General features: G+C 45.7%; 1 protein-coding gene across 1 annotated transcript in view; it reads left to right on the top strand.

The window, feature by feature from the left end:
• STS (steroid sulfatase) overlaps positions 1–23,567 on the top strand; it is a 178,856-nt gene that overhangs the window by 67,075 nt on the left and 88,214 nt on the right. Inside the window, exon 3 of the mRNA XM_060138071.1 lies at positions 22,937–23,077. Within this exon, the coding sequence (XP_059994054.1) occupies positions 22,941–23,077 (137 nt within the window). The 5' untranslated portion in view covers positions 22,937–22,940. The remainder of the gene's footprint in view (positions 1–22,936; positions 23,078–23,567) is intronic.

The raw sequence follows: 23,567 nt of genomic DNA, 5'->3' as shown, positions 1-23,567 counted from the left end.
GACCCACCTGTGATTCCACAAGGTCATTGGGAAATGGAAGATGAATCCTGGAAAACTCCATGTCGTGTAGCAGACAGTTGTTTCTGTGTATTTCCTGTGGGTCGGTATTTTCTTTTCATCATGGGAGTTTCCTAAAAAGACAGTAATTTTATTTTATTAAAAAAGTCCTTTTCAACATTCAGCCTCCCTGAAGAGTCCATAAATAAACGTCATAGGCAGCTTCGCATTGGAATTTGAGTGGTCGTTTTCTGCATTGTCTCTGTGTGATTTTGCTGTAAGTTCTCCTCTGCACTTACCGGTGAGGGGCCTCGTGCTGTAACTTCACCCACATGCAGTGCCTTCTGCAGATGTGTTCTATCGCTGCTGGATCCTTCTGAAGACAAGCTCACAAGACTATGAGGAGTGCTCGCCGGGTTGGACCCAGGCTGGCTCATATCATGTCTTCATTTTGCCATCACAGCCGTACATTGTCTGTTCTTATTCTCTGGAGGGGAGGGGGATGGGCAGCTGTTGGGGATAAAGAACTACTTCTCTACCCTTGTAGGTTCTTCAGGCTGGTCTAAGAACTGAATGGACATGAGACAGCTGCACAGGAGGAACTCACACAACAGTTGAATAACACGTATCCATGGGAGAGACCCAGGAAAACTGAGTCACTAAAATGGCCCAAACCCTCACCTCAAATACCACCTGGACTTAAAGACAAAAGAAGTTGTTGAGGGCAGTGCTTTGGGACTTCACAGGGGAGGAAGGCAATTTATACGGGGACAGAAACACAAAAGTTTGGTAAATAAATGTTTGCCGGGCCAGGCAGAGATAATGGGACACAGGGAGGACTCTGATCTCCAGGGTCTGCCAAGTTTCTCCCAGCCCGCCTGGTCCACAGTCTTTGCTGACATGTGTGGCGATGCCCCGTTCCTGGAACAGGCCCTCTATGTAAGTTTTTTTAGGCAGTTAGGGAGAAGATCAAAGTTTCTTCCTGAGTCTTTTGGGCTGGGATTGTTTTCAGCTGGAGATATGGTCTGCCTGCCAGAGAGCTATTTGGGGGTGACAAGTTTTGCTCCCCGACACAGGGCCTCCATAGACCTGCAAGGCCATGCTCAGTAGCCCTGAATAGGAGGCGGAGTTGCTAGTGTGGAGCTGACGTGTAGAGCAGAAATATTAGACTGTATTGTTCCTTCAAGCCCATGAGAGCTCTCTGCCAGAGTAACTGAGTCATAGCTGATCTGACCTACAACCTGACAGGTATGTAACCAGCATCTCGTGAGGCGGGGCAGGCACACACCTGCACTGATTTTCATCAAAATGATGATAAGCGGCATCTGGCTTTCTGTAGATGCTGAACAGCCAGGATGCTACACTAGGGGCTGTGATTCTGTAGTCTGTATGGTATGTCACGGGAAAGGGAGGTTGATTTTGTGAAAAATTCAGACTTGACAAGGGCTCCAACTCTGCTGGTCCAAGTGTCTGCCCCAGCCAGCCTGGTCGGCATGGTATCCGATAGAAAAACAGATGCAGTCTCAGTAATGAGCGACTGTTACTCAACAGGTTTATTGCAAAGGGCGAGACAGATTATTGCAAGATGGAAAACACACTGACCATACGGTCTGCAAGAGTTTCAAAGGTTAAGCAAAAAAAAAAAAAAATATATATATATATATATATATATATATTTTAACAGAGAGAAGTGAGCCAGGCTGGAAAGAACCAGGTGTGGTGAAGTGGATGAAAGGGTGGCCTGATTGGACATTAGATCAGAGAATGGTTTACCTGGAGGCCAGCCTTTCCTCAGGAGGGGCTGCCTGCAGGCTCAGGCTGAGGGTGGGACTTGGAGGAAGGAGAGAAGCTGAACCCAAGTTTGGTTCACAAACATCGTGTTCCAGTTGATCAGTGGGGACACACCGTTCAGTGAATCAGCCATGAGACAAAGGATGGGAATTCTGAGGTTCTGCGTCTGGCCTGGCTGTAGGCAGGCATGGGAGGCGTCCATGAAGCCTTACAGGGAAAGGAGGTCGTTGTCGTCAGCCCTTTTCCAAAACACAGATGGTGTGGGTATTCCTTAGCTGTCTCTTGTTTCCCAAGGTCACAGGGCTCGGGTGAGGTTCAGTGTTGTCGGCGGTATGACGTCCACCTACCAAGTTCTTCTTACATTCTTGTTGTTGAGATGCAAGGGAGAAACCATTCAGCGGTCACCCCAAGAGAATGTACATGTAGGCATATCTTCATCACGTGACCTGCACAGGCAGTGCTGTTGGCCAAGCCTTGGCAGCAGAGCGAAACTGGACGGTTAAGAGACACTTGAGAAGGGATGCCAAGACTTGGTTGGGAGTTCCTGTTTCCAGTGAGCAGCTCCTTCTGGGAATATGGGAACTAAATTCCCGCTGGTGCAGAAGCCATGAATGTGTTACCAAGTTCAAGGTCCTACTGCTCGCCACACAACAGACCAGTGAATCGAGAGGCAAGTTGTTGGGACAGGGAATAGCCACTTTACTCATAAAGCCAGCAGACCGAGAAGATGGTGGACTCGTGTCCCAAAGAACCATCTCACTCGTGTTTGGGTGCTGGTTTCTTTTATAGAACAAAGAGGGGGCAGTGAGGAGGTAGAGTAGAAAAGGGTATAAGTTGTTGCATATATCTCCTGGTTCTGGCCAGACTGCAAAGGGGATGTGTTCATTTCTTCCTTCCTGCAGCCATAGACAGGTGGGCCTGGTCGGGATGTTTCCTGTGAGCTAAGCAAAGGTATTTTAGCTTCATGCTCATTACCTGGAAGGCAGGGGGGCCCAGAGATGGGCCATTAGGTATAATTTAAGGTCTAGGCAACATCCTTTTAGTGATGAACTTGTAGCAAAAGCAGTAGAATTACAGAGGTTAAAGTAGAAGAAACAGATCCAACATGGAGTTAGATTTGTGCTTCCCTCTTACAGATGGAAGGTAAATGAATGGAGTTTCCATCTCCTGGACCCTCTGCTCACATCCCTGACCCGGAGATGGTGCCTTGAAGATCATGAGAACGCCTGTTGCTTTAACCTTGAAACAAACCGAGTTGGGAAGTTCATGGGAGCTACCCGCTTCTGTTGGATATTCTCTCAATACACATTTCCGTGTACTTGTTTTTAAAAACTGTTGTTGCTGGGTAATTTCCATTGATTATAATGATTTTCCGTGAAGCTTTGCAAGAGAAGGTTTAGCAAGGGTTATAAATGGGACTAATTAGTGAGATGCAAACTGCTTTTACGGCTGTTTCAAAACTTTCAGATGACCCGTAATTAAATTATGTTGCCAATTTGTTAATTATCATCTTCCTATCAAGTTTATTTCATCAACAGACCCCATCCACCATCTAGTAGGCAAAGAAAGAGGCGTCCTGTGAATAGGTGCCTTGGAGAGCACTGGTCTGGTTGGGTTTCTTTCCTATAGCGTATGCTTTTATTTTTGTCTCTCTGCTTCAGTATATCTTTAGATGTTGAGTTTGCTTATGGACTGATGGAGTCTCCTGGCTGGGAAGGATTATACTAGTCACTTTGTTCAAATTCCCTGCTTCTCGCTGACGTAATCCCTCTGCAGTATCCCCAACAGATGGGGTTTTGTGCATCTCCGATAGATGCGATCTGACAGGCTGATCATTTTGTGGTCTGGCAGCTGTTAAAAGGTCGTGGTCCTTATTTTGGACAAAGTCCTAGCTCTGGCCTCTGAGACAGCCACTAAATTCTTTCTCTCTTTTGCAGACAAGCCACTCAAACAAATCGAAAGGCACGTGCCTCTCGCGCCCTGGGTGAAGTGTTCCTGATTCTGGAGAGATCGCATACCCAACATGGTCTTTGCACCCCTGGGCATCCTGTTTGCTCTCACCTCATAGCCAGGTTGTCCCCCATACTTATTAGCAGCCATGTGAACTGAAAAATATTATTCCCACTGTGGTCTCATGTGTGAAGTGTCCAGTGTAAATTCTCTTCCTGCTCACCAAAACATCTCCATATTAACGGGTACCAAGCAGTATGAACTTTAGCCTTCATGACTTTAAGTCACTCCATGGCTCACCTGCCTAATGCTTAACTTCTCGTCCATTAAAATCTCCCTCGCAGGAGTGGCAGTCATGCCACATCTTAATGTCAGTGTCCTGGTGCCAGTGATTATGGTTCTTAAATAAGTGGGTTATGGGTCTTGCCATTGAGTTTAATTTTGCTGATCTTCCTCTTGTGTTCCATTCACCAAGGTCTTTCTGAGACTTTATTCTCTTCGAAAGCACAAACTGTCCCCCACGTGCTGGATAAATATTCTTGTAGTTCATCCATACACGTCATTGGTATAAATTATTGAATAGAGCGAAGTTGTAGAGCATATTCTCAAAAACCTTTCGCATTTTCTACAACTCTTGGGCAAATCAGCACTCCTTTGGACCATCTGTTTATCCAGCTACAAGTCATAGGTACTGTCACGTGACATTTTTGGATCCTGGGCTAGAATTACGGTTCATTCTGTGCCTGATATTATCAGGAGTTGGAGGTCCGGTGGCTTGATCGTAAAGGATGGGGCGGTGTGCTTTGTTCTTAGTGAGTTCATGATGGTGCCAGGGATTACCATGTGCCTTCCACAGTGCACACAAACCATCTATAGAAATACTCTTTCAAGAATCTCGCAGCAGATATGCCTTGAGGTAACCAGCCTCAAGTTTATCATACCTTCCTTTTTTAAATTGGACGATCGTTGATTTACAACGTTGTGTTATTTTCAGGTGTATAGCAAAGTGGCTCAGTTATACGTATATGTATCTGTTCTTTTTCAGCTTCTTTTCCCTTCTAGGTTATTACAAAATATTGAGTATAGCTCCCTGTGCTCTACAGTAGGTCCTTGTTGCTTAGCTATTTGACATATACTAGTGTGTATATGTTCATCCCAAACTCCTAATTTATCCCTCCCCCCCTTTCCCCTTTGGTAACCATGAGTTTGTTTTCTATGTCTGTGAGTCTGTTGCGGTTTTGAAAATAAGTTCATGGGCGTCATTTTTTCGATTCTACATGTAAGTGATGTCATATGATGTTTGTCTTTCTCTGACTTAACTTCACTTAGTATGATCATCTCTAGGTCCATCCGTGATGCTGCAAATGGCATTATTTTATTCTTTTTTATGGCTGAGCAGTATTCCATTGTATATATACATATGTATCATATCTTCTTTATCCATTCCGCTGTCGATGGACATTTAGGTTGCTTCCATGTATTGGCTACTGTAAATAGTGCTGTGGTGAACACTGGGCTGCATGTATCTTTTCAGATTACAGTTTTTCTCTGGGTGTATGCCCAGGAGTGGTATTGCTCAATCATCATATCTTCATTTTTTTACTTCAAAAATTCTCTGGTTGTTTGTGAATGAGATCATCACCCTGCATGCCCCTCTAGTTAGTATGTGCACGCCTCTGGGTATTCACCTAATGCATGCAGCTCCTCTATGATGATAGTACCGTTGTAATAAATAAGGAGCTGCAGGTGTTAGCTATTTAATTGTGTAGAATTATATTCTGTTAAGTATCATCATGTTGCTGCTTGACCATGGATCTTCTGGGTTTATTCTTGCTGCCGCTGTCGGTCAGCAAATGAGAACGAGCTTGAAACTCATGCAGATTCCACGTCTGAGGATCATTGCCGATAGCGTGTCTGCTTTGTACGAGATGCTTTTCAGTGTGGACACCCCAGTGGAATGGAGCACAAAGAACAAAGCTGTATGTGGGGAAAGATGCCTTCAGCGGTGATACCCAGAGTTATTTGCAAACTAACCTTTAGCCCAGAGACCGTTATTATCGCGAAGCGTCCTGCGTTGTCTAGATTTTCACTGTTTCCTCTCAGGACAAAGAATGCTCCCCTCAACAGTGGACCCGGAGATACCCGTTCCCTGCAGGCACATCTTCCGTTCAGCCCGGGGGGCTCCTTGTGAACTTTGTAGCCCGAAGACTGGATCTACGCACAGGTTTATGTCAAAACTGCTTTTCGGCTGAAGGCAGTTTGAATTACTGCCTAGTAATCCTATTAATTGATTGACAAAGCCTGTAGATACCATTTATCCAGAAGGCACTACCTGTGGAAGACAACGAACGTGCTTAAGTTCTTTTATGGATCCTTGGACATATTTATTATTATTATGGATGTTTTAGGGGCTATGCCTGATCATTTTTTTCAGTTCCATGATGGTTTATTACAGGATGTGGAGTAGAGTTCCCTGTGCTCTACAGTAGGACCTTGTTGTTTATCCATTCTATACATACTAGTTTGCATCTGCAAACCCCAAACTCCAACTCCATCCCCCCCATCTCCCCTCCCCCTTGGCAACCCCAAGTCTGTTCTCTGTGTCTGTGAGCCTGTTTCTGACAGGCTCATTGGTGTTATATTTCAGATTTCACATATAAGTGCTATCATATGGTGTTTGACTTTCTGTACGTCTGATCATTTTAGCACCTGCACATCATACGCTACTTGACATCTAATGTACGTATAGCTATGTGTATACATAGTTTATATATGCATATCTACATATATATGTGTGTTTATACATATATATCTTTAATGATGGACATGGAGTGTTAAAGAATAGCCCACACTGAATTGCATAATATTTACCCCTGGAAAACATCACACCCCCTTGTTTACCCGGCCTCTGGCGGGAGCCACTCTGTCCGTATAGATGTTACTTGCCGTAGCTTTAATTAGGTTCAGTTCCCTCTGGCTTCGCGGGCTTTGCTGTGCGGTCCACACTTCCTCTTTCACAGAGCTCAGGATCTGAGCCCTGGTGAGGGTCACAGGATTTCGCTCTGCTTTGCAGCCTGGCTGCTGGCTTGTTGGGTCTTTGAGGAAAGCTTCTTGTTCTCTCTCCTGCCCTGGATTTGCTGGACCCGTGTTCCCATCCTGGCCGGGGGGCAGGGACAGGTGTGACTGCCCGTGGCCAGAGCTCAGAGTGCCTGGTCGGGGGGTGCCTGTCCTTTTCCTGCCCCACCCTAGCCATGGCGTAAGACCACTCAGTGGGCCAGTGAAGACTTGTAGGGATGCGTCGAAGGGTTGGGTGCAGACTGCTGTCTGCCTGTACCGTCTCGGGTTCCTGATCTTCTGTGCCCACCGGCCCCCATGAAGCCGTTAAATGCAGCTTTCCGTTTCAGCTGGTTCCCCCCACTTTTTCCGATTCTCTCCATCGGGGATGAAAGCACCCAAGGGTCTCATCTTGGGAGGAGGCGTCACCACAGCCTGGACTCGGGTTCGTGTCAGTTTCCTTGCATCCTCAGCTTTCTGATGGGTTTTAAAAATGATGGTTTTACTGGAGAGCGTCCTGTTGCTGGTGAGAAGGTAAAACGCTGCAGCCGCTGTGGAAAATAGTCTGATACTTCCTCAGTTAGTTAAGCATAGAATTTCCATATCCACTCCACTCCTGGGTGTCTGCCCAGAAGAACTGAAAGCAGGTGTTCAAACAAAAACCTCTGTATCCGTGTTCACTGCAGCACTTAGTTAAAATATCCCTAAAGTGGAAGCAACACAAATGTCCGTTGACAGATGGATAAAGAAATGCGGCATGGCCCTGTGCGGTAGAATAGTACTCAGCCGTGAAAAGGGATGAACCACCGACACAGGCTACAGCGTGGATGAGCCTTGAAAACTGATGCTCAGGGAAAAGAGCCCGACACAAAAGGCCACATACTGTATGATTCCATCTGTGGAAAATATCCAGAATCTTCCGATCCGTAGAGAAAGCAAGTTGGTGGCTGCCAAGGGCAGGTGGGACGAGAAAATGGCGCGTGAGTAGTAGATGGGTGCAGGGTTTTCTTTTAGGTGATGAAAGCATTCTGGAACTAGACACGGGTGATGGTTGCATTCCATTGTGAAGGTACCGAATGCCTGAGCCGTACACTTTTCACTGGTCTGTGTGGTGAATTTGATGGTATGTGAATTTCTCCACGATTAAGAAAGTCCTTGTGACTTTGAGGCTTTGTGCTTTATCTTGTCAACGTGAGCATCTGGGGGGTCCCTTTGGCTTTCTACCTCTTAACTGGCAGTGAGCGCAGGGCTTTTTTCACATCCTATAACTTCTGTTTCTTTAAACATTTTCAACTATGTACCTGTCTCCTGAGTGGACAGAGGCTCAGTGTCAGCATTTGCGTTCTGGGGTGTCGTCGAAGGGTATTTGGGATCCGATGGCAAAGAGCCAGACAGTGTAGATCCGGGGAACCAAATTCAGACCCAGAGCCCAGAGGTCTGGAGCTGGGGAAACTGGCGTGAATGGGAAGGTCATGGGGAGGTGAACAGAGGGGTGCGTGGGGTGATGCCTGAACACCAAGCACCATCTGCAGGCTGCATGAGCACTGTGGGAGGGATGGTGCTCTGTTCCTGTACTACCAACTCTTATATTTTTATTTATTTATTTATTGGCTGTGCCACACGTCATGCAGGATCTTGGTTCCCCGACCAGGGATTGAACCTGCGCCCCCTGCAGTGGAAGCTTGGAGTCTTAACCACTGGACTGCTAGGGAAGTCCCTAGATTTTATACATGCATTCTGCTTAACCAAAGACATTTATTGGACTTCTTTCCATTTGTTTCTTTTAACCATCTTGAGACACGGAGGATGGTTTGAGAAAGCAAAGCGACACATGCTTAGCTCTGTTGGAGTTTGCATCTTCCTCTGCCTTGGTCTGTTTCTGAACTCTTTCTTCCAAGAGGAAGAGGCTGGGAAGATTCCCATTCCAATTTGCTTTCACTTTTGCCTGGACCAATGAGGTGGATACAACAGGGGAGCAGGGTGCCACTCTAATGGGGAATGAGGGAGCTGTGCCTGCCTCCCCAGACCCCGGCCCTGGGAAGGCTGACTCCTTGGGAGGAAAGAGGGAGGGCAGGGTCTGGCGCTGGTCAGGGGACCAGGCTGTAAGCCCTGCCGACACCCAAGCACACAGGGCTGTGTGCTGGGGAGTCCCATTGTCTCATTGTACGTGTCAGGCCAGCTCACAGTTCCCTGAGGCCTTGGGGCGAGTTCGCTGCAGACTCACAGCCCAGGACATGGTCACTCCCTCACTTTGGACCAATTTAACCCTGCATCTTCCTCTGGCTGGATTTCATACCTGGGAGAATGTTCTGATGGTGATGAGGCCATGCGTTTCAGCTGCGCACCATCTTAACGACCAAAGCAATTTTTTAGAAAAATGCCTTTGCCTTCTGCTTATAGTAAGTGCCCTATGCACTTATTTATAATCTCTAAAAGAACATCAGTGATTCTGTGAGTGCTGGGGAGGGAGTACCCTATCCTCCCTGGAAAGATGGCCAGGCTGATCATCATTTCTATGAAATTCCTTCAATGCAGAGGGTCATCTAGCTTGCTGAAGTGTGAGCCTCGGAGTAACAGCTGACCATCCCGTTAGTGGGGATGTCCTACTTGTTTTGAGCCATCTTTGTCTTGTGCCCTAATCTGGTTGTTAAATTGGTCAAGCTTGGCCCAGATCCTAGCAGCTAAAATAATGTTCTTCTTTCTCGTCTCAAGTCATGGCCCTCCTGAGCGGTCCTCACCCCCGTCACGAAAGCTTTAGTATCGCGGGGGGAACAACCCCAGAGGCGTTCTGATGTTTACAGCACAGGTGACAATATCAGGATGTAAAGAAGCAGTTCATGTCTTTTCCAAAGCCCTCACTTTCTCTTCTGCTCCACACTTTTTACTTTGTGTTCTGTCTTTCTCCTCATGCATTTTCATTCTGTCCGATTGACTATAATGTAGGCCCATTCCTTCATACTGCATGTTAGAAATTTGGGTGAATAAGTTCATTTATATCTTTTTTTAAAATTAGATTCCACATATAAGTGATATCATGTGATATTTGTCTTTCACTGTCTGACTTACTTCACTTAGTATGATCATCTCTAGGTCCATCCATGTTGCTGCTGATGTGGGGAGGGATAGATCAGGAGCTTGGGATGAACACACACCCACACTACTATAGATAAGATATATAAGCAGCAGTATATCCCTGTGTGTGTCCAGCACAGGGAACTCTACTCAGTACTCTGCGATAACCTACGTGAGAAAAGAATCTAAAGAAGAATGAATATATGTATATGTATCACTGTATCACTTTGCCGTACACCTGAAACTAACACAACTTTGTAAATCAGCTACACTTCCACTAAAGTTAAAATTTGAAAAAAGAGAAATTCACGTGAGATTGGGGTACTGTGTTTTGGCCAGGCGATGCAGGAATATCCCAAATCTGTCTAGACGCAGGCTCTGCTCCTCCCCGTGAGGGCCCTGAGAAAACTCTGTGCAGACAGGACCTCTGTAGACACAGCAACACTGTCGGCTCCAGCCCTGAACCCCAAAGAACTCTAGCCGGAGGGACTGGCCTCTGCATAAGCCAGACGGCCTGCCGTCACTTCCTCACCTGGAGGAAGGGGTGAGGGAGCTCTCTGGAGCCTCTAGTATAAGGACACGAATCCCATTCATGAGGGCTCCACCCTCATCATGACCTCATCACCTCCCAAAGGCTCCACCTCCAAATAGCACCGCATTGGGAGTTAGCATTTCCACATATGAATTTGGGGAACATGCAGACCTCCTGATCTTAGCCGTTTCTATATATGTTTTTCTTACAGAATCCTTCTCTAAATCACTCTTAGCATTAGAGAGGTCATCCAAACCTGGCTTTCTCACCCTTCCTTCCATATCCCAGTGTCATGGTCTATCTGCTCACTATTCTCTGGGACCAAGAACTCTCCAGCTAGGGTGACTCTCCCCAGAATTTTGAGGACCACTCCGGTTACACAGTTTTCTTTGTAGAATTCAGCCAGTTGTTAATGAATGAAAACCTGAGGTGAGCCGTGATGCGTGGCGGATAATGGCACAGCCCTTAGGACTGGAGGTTGAGCAGATTATTAGGCAGAGCAAGAGAGAAACGGCTTCGTCCCACACAGTTGTCTTAACGACAAGTGCCCTGTGCACGGACGTGCCACAGATCCTGGGCCTTCGGGATCTCGCTGGAGTAGTTAGAACGGGAGCAGCAAGGGGAGAATCCCGTTGACGAAGTCACTCAGATGCATTCCAAGTGGAAGTCTACAGGAGGGGCGTGCATGGTCATAACAAACGCTGTCACAATTAATTCCAGCTGGCTTTATCTATGGGCGGCCTCTCTCTCCCTCTCTGTCTTTTTTTTTTTCAGTGTACCTATTTGATTTTTGTTTTTTGCAGGGGGGAGGTGGGCTTGCATGTGGGATCTTAGTTCCCCAGCCAGGGATTGAACCCTGGGCCCACGGCAGTGGAAGTGCAGAGTCCTAACCACTGGAGACCACCAGGGAAGTCCCAGGAGGCATCTCTTAATTACAGAACTTTGAAACCGCATACAGAACACTGTTTTAAAAACGCTTAGCCTTCCAAAGTGTAAGAAAGTGCAAGGGAATTAAGCTCTAGCAGGGATTCTCTGCGTTGTTTGTTCACATTTGTGAACGTGCTAGATTTAGCACAGCTCCATCTCAAAATGCATTTTTCCTTTGCTTTGGAAAAAAAGCAGTTGAGGGTTAAGACAACCTCTAATCTTAAAAGGCAATCCACTCATTGCAGAATGACATTTTACTGTGCTGTATACCGGAAACTAACACAACATGGTAACTCAACTATACTCCAATAAAATTTTTTTAAATGACATTTTATCAAAGCTCCATGATGTAATATATCTTGCGGGTAGCACGAGAACACGATTCAATATTTGCTCACGATAATTACGAATTATTACGTGCAGAGTATGTGAACTGCTAATCTTCCTTTGTCTTAGAAGTGAACCTTTAGTTGTAGACATCTGGCTACGAGATATTCAGCTACTTAGACTGAAAATAATGCATCAGCAGCAACAAAAATTTCTTTTGTAAATTTGGGAGAACACTAAAGTGTTAACTTTTATGAAACATTGGTAGTCATAGACATTTCAACATATGAATACAAGGTGATGTGTATGTGTATGTGTGTAACCTATTTATGAACTGAGATATATATTTTGGCATACTGCTGGTCACTATATATATGTATGTAGTATGTATTTGTCATCCTATATAGGTATGTATAGATAGCAAAGATAGCACGATACATCTCAGAGTGATCAAACATGTTATGAACAGGTGTATTATATAATTTCAAAATCTCTAGGTGTTCGCAAATTTTAACCCTTCAAACAGCCAAAAAAGAGAACTTTCTAACAGTGATCAGAAGACCAGGGTGAGAGTTAATAGTGGTTAACGATTTGGTGTCTCATTTTCTATATTTGGTCTTTTAAAACTAATTACCATCAACAGACAAATGGATAAACAAAATGTGCTCTATCCATGCAACAGAATATGCTTCAGCCTTAAAAAGCAAGGACATCGTGACACTACGACACAGATGAACCTTGACATTGTGGTCAGTGACATAAGTCAGATGCAGAAGGACAAATACTGTGTGATGCCACTGGTGAGAGGCACCCACAGTCATCAGATTCCTAGAGACAGAAAGGAGAATGCTGGGTGCCAGGGGCTGGGGGAGAAGAAAATGAGGGGTTGTTTAACAGGGACAGAATCTTCCGTTTTGCAAGATGAAGAGTTCTGGAGATGGGTGGGGGGGGGATCGTTTTCAACAAGATGAATGTACTTAATGCCCCTGAAATGTACGCTTAAAAATGGTTAAGATGGTAAACTTCGTTATGTGGATTTTATCACAGTCAAAAATAATTTTCAACTTACCCAGTGCGTCATGAGTATTCAAATAACGCCACCGTGTATAAAATGAAATAGACTCCTCCCTGCCTGCATACGTGGCCCCGGCCCCCTTTCTAGGCGGTCCCTACAGCCCGCTCTTAGCTGGACAGTTCTCCTCACGTTTGTCTCGGAATGGAGTTGGCGTCCCACAGAGCTGGGCTGTGACCCCCGCCCCATCATTCACTGGGTACATGTCCTCCAGCAGATAACGTCACCTCTCAGCCTCACTTTGCTCATCTGTAAAATGGGCACAGTAACAGCCTGCGCCGTTGGTTGTTAGAAGTAGGTAGCAATCTGTATAAAACGGGCGCCTCCAGGCTAACAGTTTGACGCCATGCGAGGGGTGAGAGTTGTTTTTGCTGCTTTTTGCCGTTGCTGTCTCATTCTGAAGCCTTGTGCTCTTACTCTTCCAACTGGGGTTGAATTTGTATTTGTCTGCTGCTCTGAGCTCCAGCAGCAGGCTCCCTTTCAGCTGCCTTGCCTGGTTGGGTCTTTAAGCCATGGCAGGACCGTTGGTACCTTTGCGTGAGAAATTCCCCAGCTTCTGGACTGGGCCGGCAGGGATCTCATCTCATGCCAAACACAGTCACATCTGTGCCATTAAATCAGCCGGAGCCCAGCCAGGGCACCTGCCTTTTCTGTTTCTCTATCTCAAGGTGAACACTCCGCCTTTGCTGAGGTACCCGGTGCAGGCTGACGCAGCCAGAGAGTGACCCTGACAGTCAGCGGCGGGGGAAATGCTTTTCAGGAACTCAAACAGGATGGGCTGTCACATGCTTTTCAGACTCTGGTTTTTACAGTTTTCAGGGACTATTTTGCTCTGTGATGATGCTCTCAGAGTCGGTCCCTCTGGTATCTCATTGGGAAAAATGCAGAGTCATTTCCAGGCAGACATAGAGAACCATCAGGTGTGGGCCCAGAAACAGGGTGGGCTTTTAGACATGCCGGGGGCCCTCTTATTGTGTGGGAACGGAGACCTACACAGACAGGGCGACAGCATGGGCATGGCGGGGGCGGGGTCCCATCTGGGTTCCTTGCTTTGCTGCCCTCCCTCCTGTGTCTTGCTGCATCAGCTGGACTCAGGAGCAAGGGAAGAAGTGAGTGAGAGCCATGAGAGTCTTCCAACATCCAGAACTGACTGTCTCCCCAACCGTTCGGAAGATTTCAAATGTCAACAGAGAGGTTGGGCGAGACTTACTTTTTGAAAGGTACCTTTCTTTATTAATACTCAGCACAGTTCCTTTAACTGTACTGGGTGTACTTGAGCATCCTGAAAAAGTCACAGACCAGAGTCCCAGCCAGGGTTGCACAGTCAGTAAAAACCGGGGTTCGCTAAATAAATAAGACGTGAATATTTATATTAGAAAAAACACAGCAATCTGAATAGGTATTTAAATCTATAGAAACAGCTGTTTAAACACATATTCATTTGGGGTTTTTGCTGCCCTGATGTCAGACTACTTTTCTTCACGAATTTAAAATAGGACATTTATTAGGTAACACTTTGTTAAGCAAATTTCATTGATGATACATGGCTTGGGTTGAACAAAGATGGCATTTCTTCTAAACAAAGTGTGGTTTGCAATGTAGGTTCTTCTCTGTTTCCAATAAGCCTTTTCCGCATCAGGCAAATAGATCGGGGACATTTTGGTTTTGCTGTGGTAAAGTTTCTGTCATGTACGTGCAGTGTTAATATTCTTTTAATGGACAAATTTAATGTAATTACATCTCTAGTTATGAAAATGTTCTTTTCTCTCTCCGCTTCACAATAATTCTGTTTTAGGAATAGCTGCATTCTCAAAGAAGTTTTTTTTCTTGCTTTTTTGCCAAATTAAGGTTGTTCAGAAAAATAATTTAGTTTTTTCAGGGGGGACATTACGCTGTTTTTCAGAAGTGAATGTGCCATACTCTTAATATCTTGGAGCACTTTTATTTAACTTTTAAGCACTTTTATCAACTAACTCTTTTAACAGTTTGAAACGTCTTTAGAAGCACTTTGTACTAATCCATGTTTGTGGGGAAAAGATAAATTCTGGTCACTTCAGACAATAATAATTCAAATGCAGTGGGATTGTAAGTGGCTATTAAGAAACATAAAATTTGAAACGTTCTTTATTGGACTAGGTGGTATTTCTCACATTAGCCTTAGTAATATCTACCCCAGACACATTTTTGGACCTATAACTAATGATACACGGTCGCAGTGAGCGAACCAAAACCATTTGGCAATTCAGAAATTAATATAGATATTAATAATTATTAGCGGACTTTTGCCCTATTGGATTTCAATTAAAGTTTTACACATAGGGGCTTCCCTGGTGGCGCAGTGGTTGAGAGTCCGCCTGCCGATGCAGGGGACACGGGTTCGTGCCTCGGTCCGGGAAGATCCCACATGCCGTGGAGCGGCTGGGCCCGTGAGCCATGGCCGCTGAGCCTGCGCGTCCGGAGCCTGTGCTCCGCAACGGGAGAGGCCGCAACAGTGAGAGGCCCGCGTACCGCAAAAAAAAGAAAAAAGTTTTACACGTAAACTAACCCTCTCACTGAACAGCACAGAAAATTGGAATGCTTTTTTTTTTTCCAAAGAGCACACATGTGTACAATGGGTCCTTACTACAGCAACATCCTGGCATGGAGAGGATTCAAAATCTTAAACCCCAAATGTTTTCTCCTTTATTGTGCTCTTTGACAGCTAACGGCCCCTGTCTATTTCCAGAGAGCAAAGTTGAAGTACCATTCACAGCCCTCTCTTTCTGACACTTCCTGTCCCGTTAGTTACCGAGGTCTACTGATTACGTCTCAATGCAGTTCTGTTCTCCTCTGCTGCCTGTCCCCACCTACTCTGGGTACCGACATCTTTGTAGGGTCGTGGCCTTTATCTTCATGTCCACTCCAGCCTGTGCCAATCCATCCGCCACAGAGTAGCAGAATGACCATCTCAGTGGAAATCAAACCTGCCTGTCCCCCCCTCCTTAAAATCTTTACTGTCTCTCCATCACTTCTGGATAAAAATGAACGTCCTTCGTGTGCTGACAGTGTCTTCCATGTCTGACCCCTGCTCTTTCTTAGACTTTTCTCCGCCCTATAGTGAGAGATCTGCTTGGAAAAACGAAAACAGCATCCAGGGCACAGAGTCATAGGAGTGCTGTGCATTCAGCTGTTGACACAAGCATAGGAAAAAGAAAAACCTGGAGAGAAACACAGGACCTGAGTGGTTCTCTGAATGGTTGTTTTGTGTGTTTTTTCTTGTGTACACTTAGAATATAAGTAAATACAGAATGAAGAAAACATTATTTGAAAAGAAATCATATTTGATTTTTGTGTACAGTACAAGTGTAGTAGCCCGAAGCAGGTCTCTGAGTAGCTGGATTTGGGGCTGAGACCTACTTAACATTCACACAGAGTCTCAGTTTCACACCATTTAATCTCTTTCACACGTGTCTGCCATAAGAACATTTATTCCTCTTCTGGTATCTTCAACTTTCAATTGTAAAACAAAAATTCATTTTTCACATGGTGGGTGAGCTGAGCCATGTGTCTTTACTTTTTATTTCATTGATTTTTGCTTCGGGAGTGAGCTTGGTCTTTTTTTCATTAACTTTCATTGGAGTATAGTTGCTTTACAGAGTTGTCTTAGTTTCTGCTGTACAGAAAAGTGAGTCAGTCATACATACACCTATAGCCCCTCTTTTTTTAGATTCTTTTCCCATAGAGCCCATGACACAGTATTGAGTGGAGTTCCCTGTGCTATACAGTAGGTCCTTATTAGTTATCTCTTTTATATATAGTAGTGTATATACGTCAATCCCAATCTCCCAATTCATCGCACCCCACCCCCTTTCCCCCTTGGTATCCATGCATTTGTTTTCTACATCTGTGATCTATTTCTGCTTTGCAAATAAGTTCATCAGTACCATTTTTCTAGACTCCACCTATAAGCAATATTATACAGTATTTGTCTTTATCTTTTTGACTTACTTCACTCTGTATGACAGTCTCTAGGTCCATCCATGTCACTGCAAATGGCATTATTTCATTCCTTTTTATGGCTGAGTAATATTCCATTCTATATATGTACCACATCTTCTTTATCCATTCCTCTGTCAGTGGACATTTAGGCTGCTTCCGTGTCCTGGCTATTGTAGATAGTGCTGCAATGAACATTAGGGTGCATGCATCCTTTTGAATTATGGTTTTCTCCAGATATATGCCCAAGAGTGGGATTGCTGGGTCATATGGTAGCTCTATTTTTTTTTTTTTTTTTTTTTTTTTTTTTTGCGGTACACGGGCCTCTCACTGCCGTGGCCTCTCCCACTGCAGAGCACAGGCTCTGGACGCGCAGGCTCAGTGGCCATGGCTCACGGGCCCAGCCGCTCCGCGGCATGTGGGATCTTCCCGGACCAGGGCACGAACCCGTGTCCCCTGCATCGGCAGGCGGACTCTCAACCACTGCACCACCAGGGAAGCCCTATTTTTAGTTTTTTAAGGAACCTCCATACTGTTCTCCATAGTGGCTGTACCAGTTTACATTCCCACCAACAGTGTAGGAAGGTTCCCTTTTCTCCACACCCTCTCCAGCATTTATTGTTTGTAGATTTTTCGATGATGGGCATTCTGATTCTTGTGAGGTGACACCTCATTATAGTTTTGATTTGCATTTCTATAATAATTAGTGATGTTGAGCATCTTTTCATGTGCCTCTTGACCATCCATATGTCTTCTTTGGAGAAATGTCTGTTTAGGTCTTCCGCCCATTGTTTGATTGGTTTGTTTGGTTTTTTTTTTTTTTTTTGATATTGAGCTGCATGAGCTGTTTGTGTATTTTGGAGATTGATCCCTTGTCAGTTGCTTTGTTTGCAAATATTTTCTCCCATTCTGAGGGTTGTCTTTTTGTTTTATTTATGGTCTCCTTTGCTGTGCAAAAGCTGTTAAGTTTCATTAGGTCCCATTTGTTTATTTTTGTTTTATTTTCATTACTCTAGGAGATGGATCAAAAAGGATCTTGCTGTGATTTATGTCAAAGAGTGTTCTGCCTGTGTTTTCCTCTAAGAGTTTATCTGGCCTTACATTTAAGTCTTTAATCCATTTTGAGTTTATTTTTGTGTATGGTGTTAGGGAGTGTTCTAATTTCATTCTTTTACATGTAGCTGTCCCGTTTTCCCAGCACCACTTATTGAAGAGACTGTCTTTTCTCCCTTGTATATTCTTGCCTCCTTTGTCTTAGATTAGGTGACCGTATGTGCGTGGGTTTATCCCTGGGCTTTCTATCCTGTTCCATTGATCTATCTTTCTGATTTTGTGCCAGTACCGTACTGTCTTGATTACTGTAGCTTTGTAGTATAGTCTGAAGTCAGGGAGCCTGATTCCTCCAGCTCTGTTCTTCTTTCTCAAGATTGCTTTGGCTATTCAGGGTCTTTTGTGTTTCCATACAAATTGTAAAATTTTTTGTTCTAGTTCTGTAAAAAATGCCATTGGTAATTGGATAGGGATTGCATTGAATCTGTAGATTGCTTTGGGTAGTATAGTCATTTTCACAATGTTGATTCTTCCAATCCAGGAACATGGTATATCTCTCCATCTGTTTGTGTCATCTTTGATTTCTTTCATCAGTATCTTATAGTTTTCTGAGTACAGGTCTTTTGCCTCCTTAGGTAGGTTTATTCCTAGGTATTTTATTCTTTTTGATGCAATGGTGAATGGGATTGTTTCCTTAATCTCTCTTTCTGATCTTTCATTGTTAGTGTATAGGAATGCAAGAGATTTCTGTGTATTAATTTTGCGTCCTGCAACTTTACCAAATTCTTTGATGAGCTCTAGTAGTTTTCTGGTGGCATCTTTAGGATTTTCTATGTAGAGCATCATGTCATCTGCACACAGTGACAGTTGTACATCTTCTGTTCCAATTTCGATTCCCTTTATTTCTTTTTCTTCTCTGATTGCAATGGCTAGGACTTCCAAAACTATGTTAAATAAAAGTTGAGCCATGTATCTTTAAATTACTTATATAAATTCCTCCTACTCATTAATAATGAAACATCTTCTTAAGATACATTCAGCATGACCTTCTGAGCCACCAGCATGGAAAGCTTTTTTCAGGTCCTCATCAGCCCAGCTGAACTTCCCATCTTAAGCTACTGCACTTTGTATTAGTTACCTACTGCTGTGTAACAAACAGCCCCCAAGCTTGGCAGCTCAAAGTGACACACATTTGTTATCTCACCGTCTCAATGGGTCAGGAACCCAGGCACAGCTTAGCTGGCTCCTCTCCTTGGATCAAGGTACCAGCCTGGATGGTGGTCTCATCCACTGGTTCAACACTGGTTCAAGAGAGGCAAGCTCTGTTTCCAGGCTCAGTGAGATCCTTGTAGGCAGGGTTCAGTTCCTTGTAGGCTGGTGGCGTGAGAGTCTCATGTCCTTGCTGGCTCTTGGCTGGAGGCCTTCCTCAGTTCCTCATCATGGGGGTCTCTCCAATGTGGCAACTCAGCTAATCAAAATCCAGCAAGAAGTAGAGTCTGCTGGAAAGACAGAGGTCATAGTCGTTTGCAGCCTCATCACAGAAGTGATGTCACATCACTGTTTTCATCTTCTTTTAGTCAGAACCAAGTTGCAAAGTCCAGCCACATTCATGGGGAGGGGATTATGCAAGATGTGAGTACCAGGAGGGGTGTCGTCAGGCCATCTTTTAGTTGGCCTCCCACATCTTCATTTAAAGCTGTGTGACTGTACTTATTAGAGTCTACACAAAATTATAGTAACGCTGCTGATAACTGCAGCCAACAAGTACTGGCGCCTACGAGTCCCTTACTGAGTCATAGTGCTAAGTATATCATGTTATCCTCACAATAATCCCCAGTTTACAGAAGAAAATGATGACAAAGAGGCTAAGTAAATGTCCTGCGGTTTCACCACTGTGAAGCAGGGGAACCAGGATCAGAACTCATCTGCAGAAGCCACATCTGTCACTTGTTTCAGTGGCTTCATGGAAGATCTCGTTTGGCCACTTGGAGCCTTGCAGGGTGATTCAGTGTCTCATTCAACCATGAAACCATCACAAGACCATCATGGTGTCTTTTAGCCAATTTTTACCTCATAGGCATTTGTGGAAATGGATTTGGTTGAATTGTCAGTGAATGGCTTTTAGCTGCAAAGCTATCGAAAGACAAAAATTCTCCTAACAAGTTACATTTGTCTAGTACTTTATCATTTTGGAAACCCTTTATTTCTTTTTCTTTTTCTTAGAAGGAGGGAAGGGGATATTCTTTTTTTTCCAACTCAGTTGAGGTATAATTGACAAATAAAATTGCGTATATTTAAATATGGTGATTTGAGAGACATATACGTTATGAAGTGGTTCCCACTGTCAAGTTAGTTAACGCATTGGTCACCTCACACAGTTAAGACTTTTTTTTATGGATAGAGTGCTTAAGATCTACTGTTTAAGCAGATTTCAAGTATACAATACAGTGTTATTAATTATAGTTACCTTGCTGCACATTACTTCCCAGAACTTATTCATCTTATAACTGGAAGCTTATACCCTTTGAACAATATCTCCCCATTTCTTCTGTGCCACCGCCCCCCGTCTGCCCGGGGCAACCGCAGTTATACTCTCTGTTTCTATGAGTTCAACTTTCTCTTTTTAGATTCTACAGATGAGTGAGATCATGCGGTATGTGTTCTTCTGTTATTGGCTTATTTCCTTTAGGATAACGTCCTCCAGGTTCATCCATATTGTCACAAGTGGCAGGATTTCTTTCTTTTCAAGGCTGAGTAACTTTCCATTGTATCACATTGTCTTTATCCCTTCATCCATGCGTGGACACCAAGGTTGTCTCTGTGTGTTGACTATTGTGAATAATCCTGTGACGAACATGGGGGTGCGGGGATCTTGGTTTCATGGAGACCCTTTCTTTCCATCTTTTTATGGGAGGTGGGCTCTGTGTCATCAGCTGAAAGTTCTCTGCACTGAAAAAAAAAAAAAAAAGAAACAGGCGTTTAGTTGACTGCCCGACCGCAGAGATGGCATCTTGGTGAAATGTGGATGAGTCACCCACGCAAGGAGGTGGCCCAGGCCTCGTAGCGGCTGGCCTGAGCTGATACGAGACCCTTGACTCTTCATTCTGCCCTCATGCCTCTACTCCCCGACAAAGACAGGCCACCAAAGAGAGCACGCGGGAGACAGGAATGAGAGAGCGAGCTCGAGAAGAGCGCGTTGAATGGTCACGTTTCCCTGGTTCGTTATCTTTAGACAAAGGGCGCCGAGTTTGCCTTTGTGAAAAGATCCTTGAGAGACAGAGAGGGGAGACTGAAAGTAGGTCGGGAGAGAAAGGTATGGCTCCAGTTATCCACGCACTGGGGGTGAGGGTCCTTTGATCTGGACTCAGAAAGGCAACTGGCAAGATGACTGTTCGGAGAGCAGAACATCTGATGAAAAGGTGTGGTGGGGAGAGATGTTCCACGTGGACTAGAGACAGATAAGTCACAGGTGAGGCAAGACGAAAAGGAATGCTCAGAGCCTAAGGTCCTCTTTGAAGAGCCTCTTTGAGCTTGTTGCCCACATGCCCAGGAATGCAAGGGCTTCTGTGACCGACAGGGACACGGGATGGCCGAGGAACGTGACCTGTTAGCATTGAAGATGTACTAGAGGGTGCAAAGGAGAAAGTCAGTTGCTCAGATGGGCTGGAGCTTCCGAATCCCTCCACAGAAGCCAAGCTGCCCGCCTATGACAGCAAAGGGAGTGAGTCGTCACCGTGTACTTACAGGAGCGAAGGTTTCACTGATGATTTTACAGATGATGAAGAGGGTGATGGGCCGGTGGTGACTCGGTGGTTCTGCACTGGGGGTGACTTCATGCCCCAGGGGACATGAGGCAGCGTCGGGAGACTTTTTGGTGGCACAAGTCAGGGTGGGAGGGTGCGCTGCAGGCCTCGAGTGAGTGGGTCCAGGGGTCCCGGCACAGCACAGCTCCCATGACAGAGAACCGTCCTGTTCCAAGTGGGCTCCAGGGATGAGGGCCTGCACATCTTTGGGAGCTGGGCTGTCTTTCCACATCCCACTCTAGGTGAGGATCCGTGTTACGGAGAGCAAGGGGATGCAATAAAAGAAGAGGACCACGTGAGGGTGGCTGGGTTGGCGTCCGGGTGTCCTCTGGAAGCAGCACCCATGTTGTTTGCTCCGATGAAACTCTCATGGGATTTCTGCTGCACGTGGCCATCATGCCTCCTGTGGAACCCCACAGCTCCCGTGGGGTTTGCATGTCCCAGGCCCCTTCCCGCCCCCAATGAGTTCCTGATGCCGCAGGTTCTGCTAAGGTTTCCTCTCGTTTCCCTAAGTCCTGAGTTCTCTCGAGGTGAGCGATAGCTCACGTGTGTGCATCCCTCGGTCTGGCCCCTTGTTCTGGCCCCGAGGACGCTGAACCCCACCCAAGGGGAGAGGCCTGAGGATGCTTCTGCCCCCGGCTGCTCAGATGCGGGCAGGTTCTGTCCCTCTTCTGAGCGTTCACTTGGGAGTTCCTGCGGGCGTCAGAGCAGGAGTTTCAGGTGTGCATCCACCCCCAAAGTCCTCTAGCCCATCGTTCTTGAAAGGGGTGAAATGCCGGGGCAGGGGGGTGAGTGTGCGTTGGGATGACAGCCATAGAAGGTGGATGGATTTTCCCTCCCCTCCACTGCGTTTGCTGCCACCTACTAGCACCCAGAGCCGCCCCAGGCTGTGAACCTTGTCTTCCTTGAGCTTGGAAAGGTTTGCATCACGCCCAACTCTACGTGTTTCCCTTTGAAAAGCCGCTACGCCAAAACTCGTGGCTAGTTTTAGAAAGGATTTGACATTGACAATTGGATTGTCCTGAAATGCCCGGTTTTTTTTCAGTGCAGAGAACTTTCAGCTGATGACACAGAGCCCGCCTTCCATAAAGAGATGATTGTGTCTTCATTTTTCTAGACAGAGCCTATGTTTTGGTTTGGGGTAGAAAGGAGAGGTCACTGCTATCCAGGGAGAAAGAACTGTTTGTTTTGGAAACAGACACACAGGACAGAGAGGATACAGTTCTTCGCTGCGTGATGTCTTAGATGCTTTGCAGCCCATGTCGTCGGGGGTGGCCGGGTCGACAGAACGTCCTCTACTGGGAGGAGGGGGAGGGTCGCAGAGAAGGAGGGTGGGCCGCCTCAGGCCAGCATCCTTCATGTCTCTCTTCTCCTTGCCCTTTGCAGGAAGATGAGGAAGCTTTTGCTTCTGCTGCTGTTCATCTATGAGGCCCGGAGCCATGCGGTGTCAACGCCCAACTTCGTCCTGCTGATGGCCGACGACCTTGGCATTGGGGATCCTGGCTGCTATGGAAACAAGACCCTCAGGTTGAGTGACGTGTAAACACAGGGCTCCCTTCACAGGCTGCCGTCCTGGGATGGGCAGCGCATGTTCACAGAGCACAGGCCATGGGGAAACGTTCAGAGCCCCCCAACGGCGCACTTTCCTGTACGACTTTACGTAGACACACACAGGCGTTAGTAGGCAGGTGTGATGACTTATCTATTCGAATCACTGTTGGATGAACTCAGACGGCTCACCGGGAAGGTATTCATCATAATTCTTTCTTCCTCGCCCCTAGTCTGTGGCTTGTTTCCCATCATCATGTTTCCCTCCCTTTGGTTCGCCTCTTCTGTTTTGTCTTCTGTTTTTGGCCTCTGGCTCCGTTCCCATTGGGACCCAATCCATCCCCCCTTGTCAACCCCTCGCTGTCACCTCTGTACCTTCCTTCCACCTCTGGGCCAGGCTGTGCTGGATTCTCATGCAGACACACCGGCCAGGGACAGATGTCCTGGGGACACGTGTCACATTTGATGG

This window comes from Lagenorhynchus albirostris, chromosome X, assembly GCF_949774975.1.
Source record: "Lagenorhynchus albirostris chromosome X, mLagAlb1.1, whole genome shotgun sequence".
Classification (NCBI taxonomy): domain Eukaryota; kingdom Metazoa; phylum Chordata; class Mammalia; order Artiodactyla; family Delphinidae; genus Lagenorhynchus; species Lagenorhynchus albirostris.
This window is presented reverse-complemented; position numbering and strand designations above follow the sequence as displayed.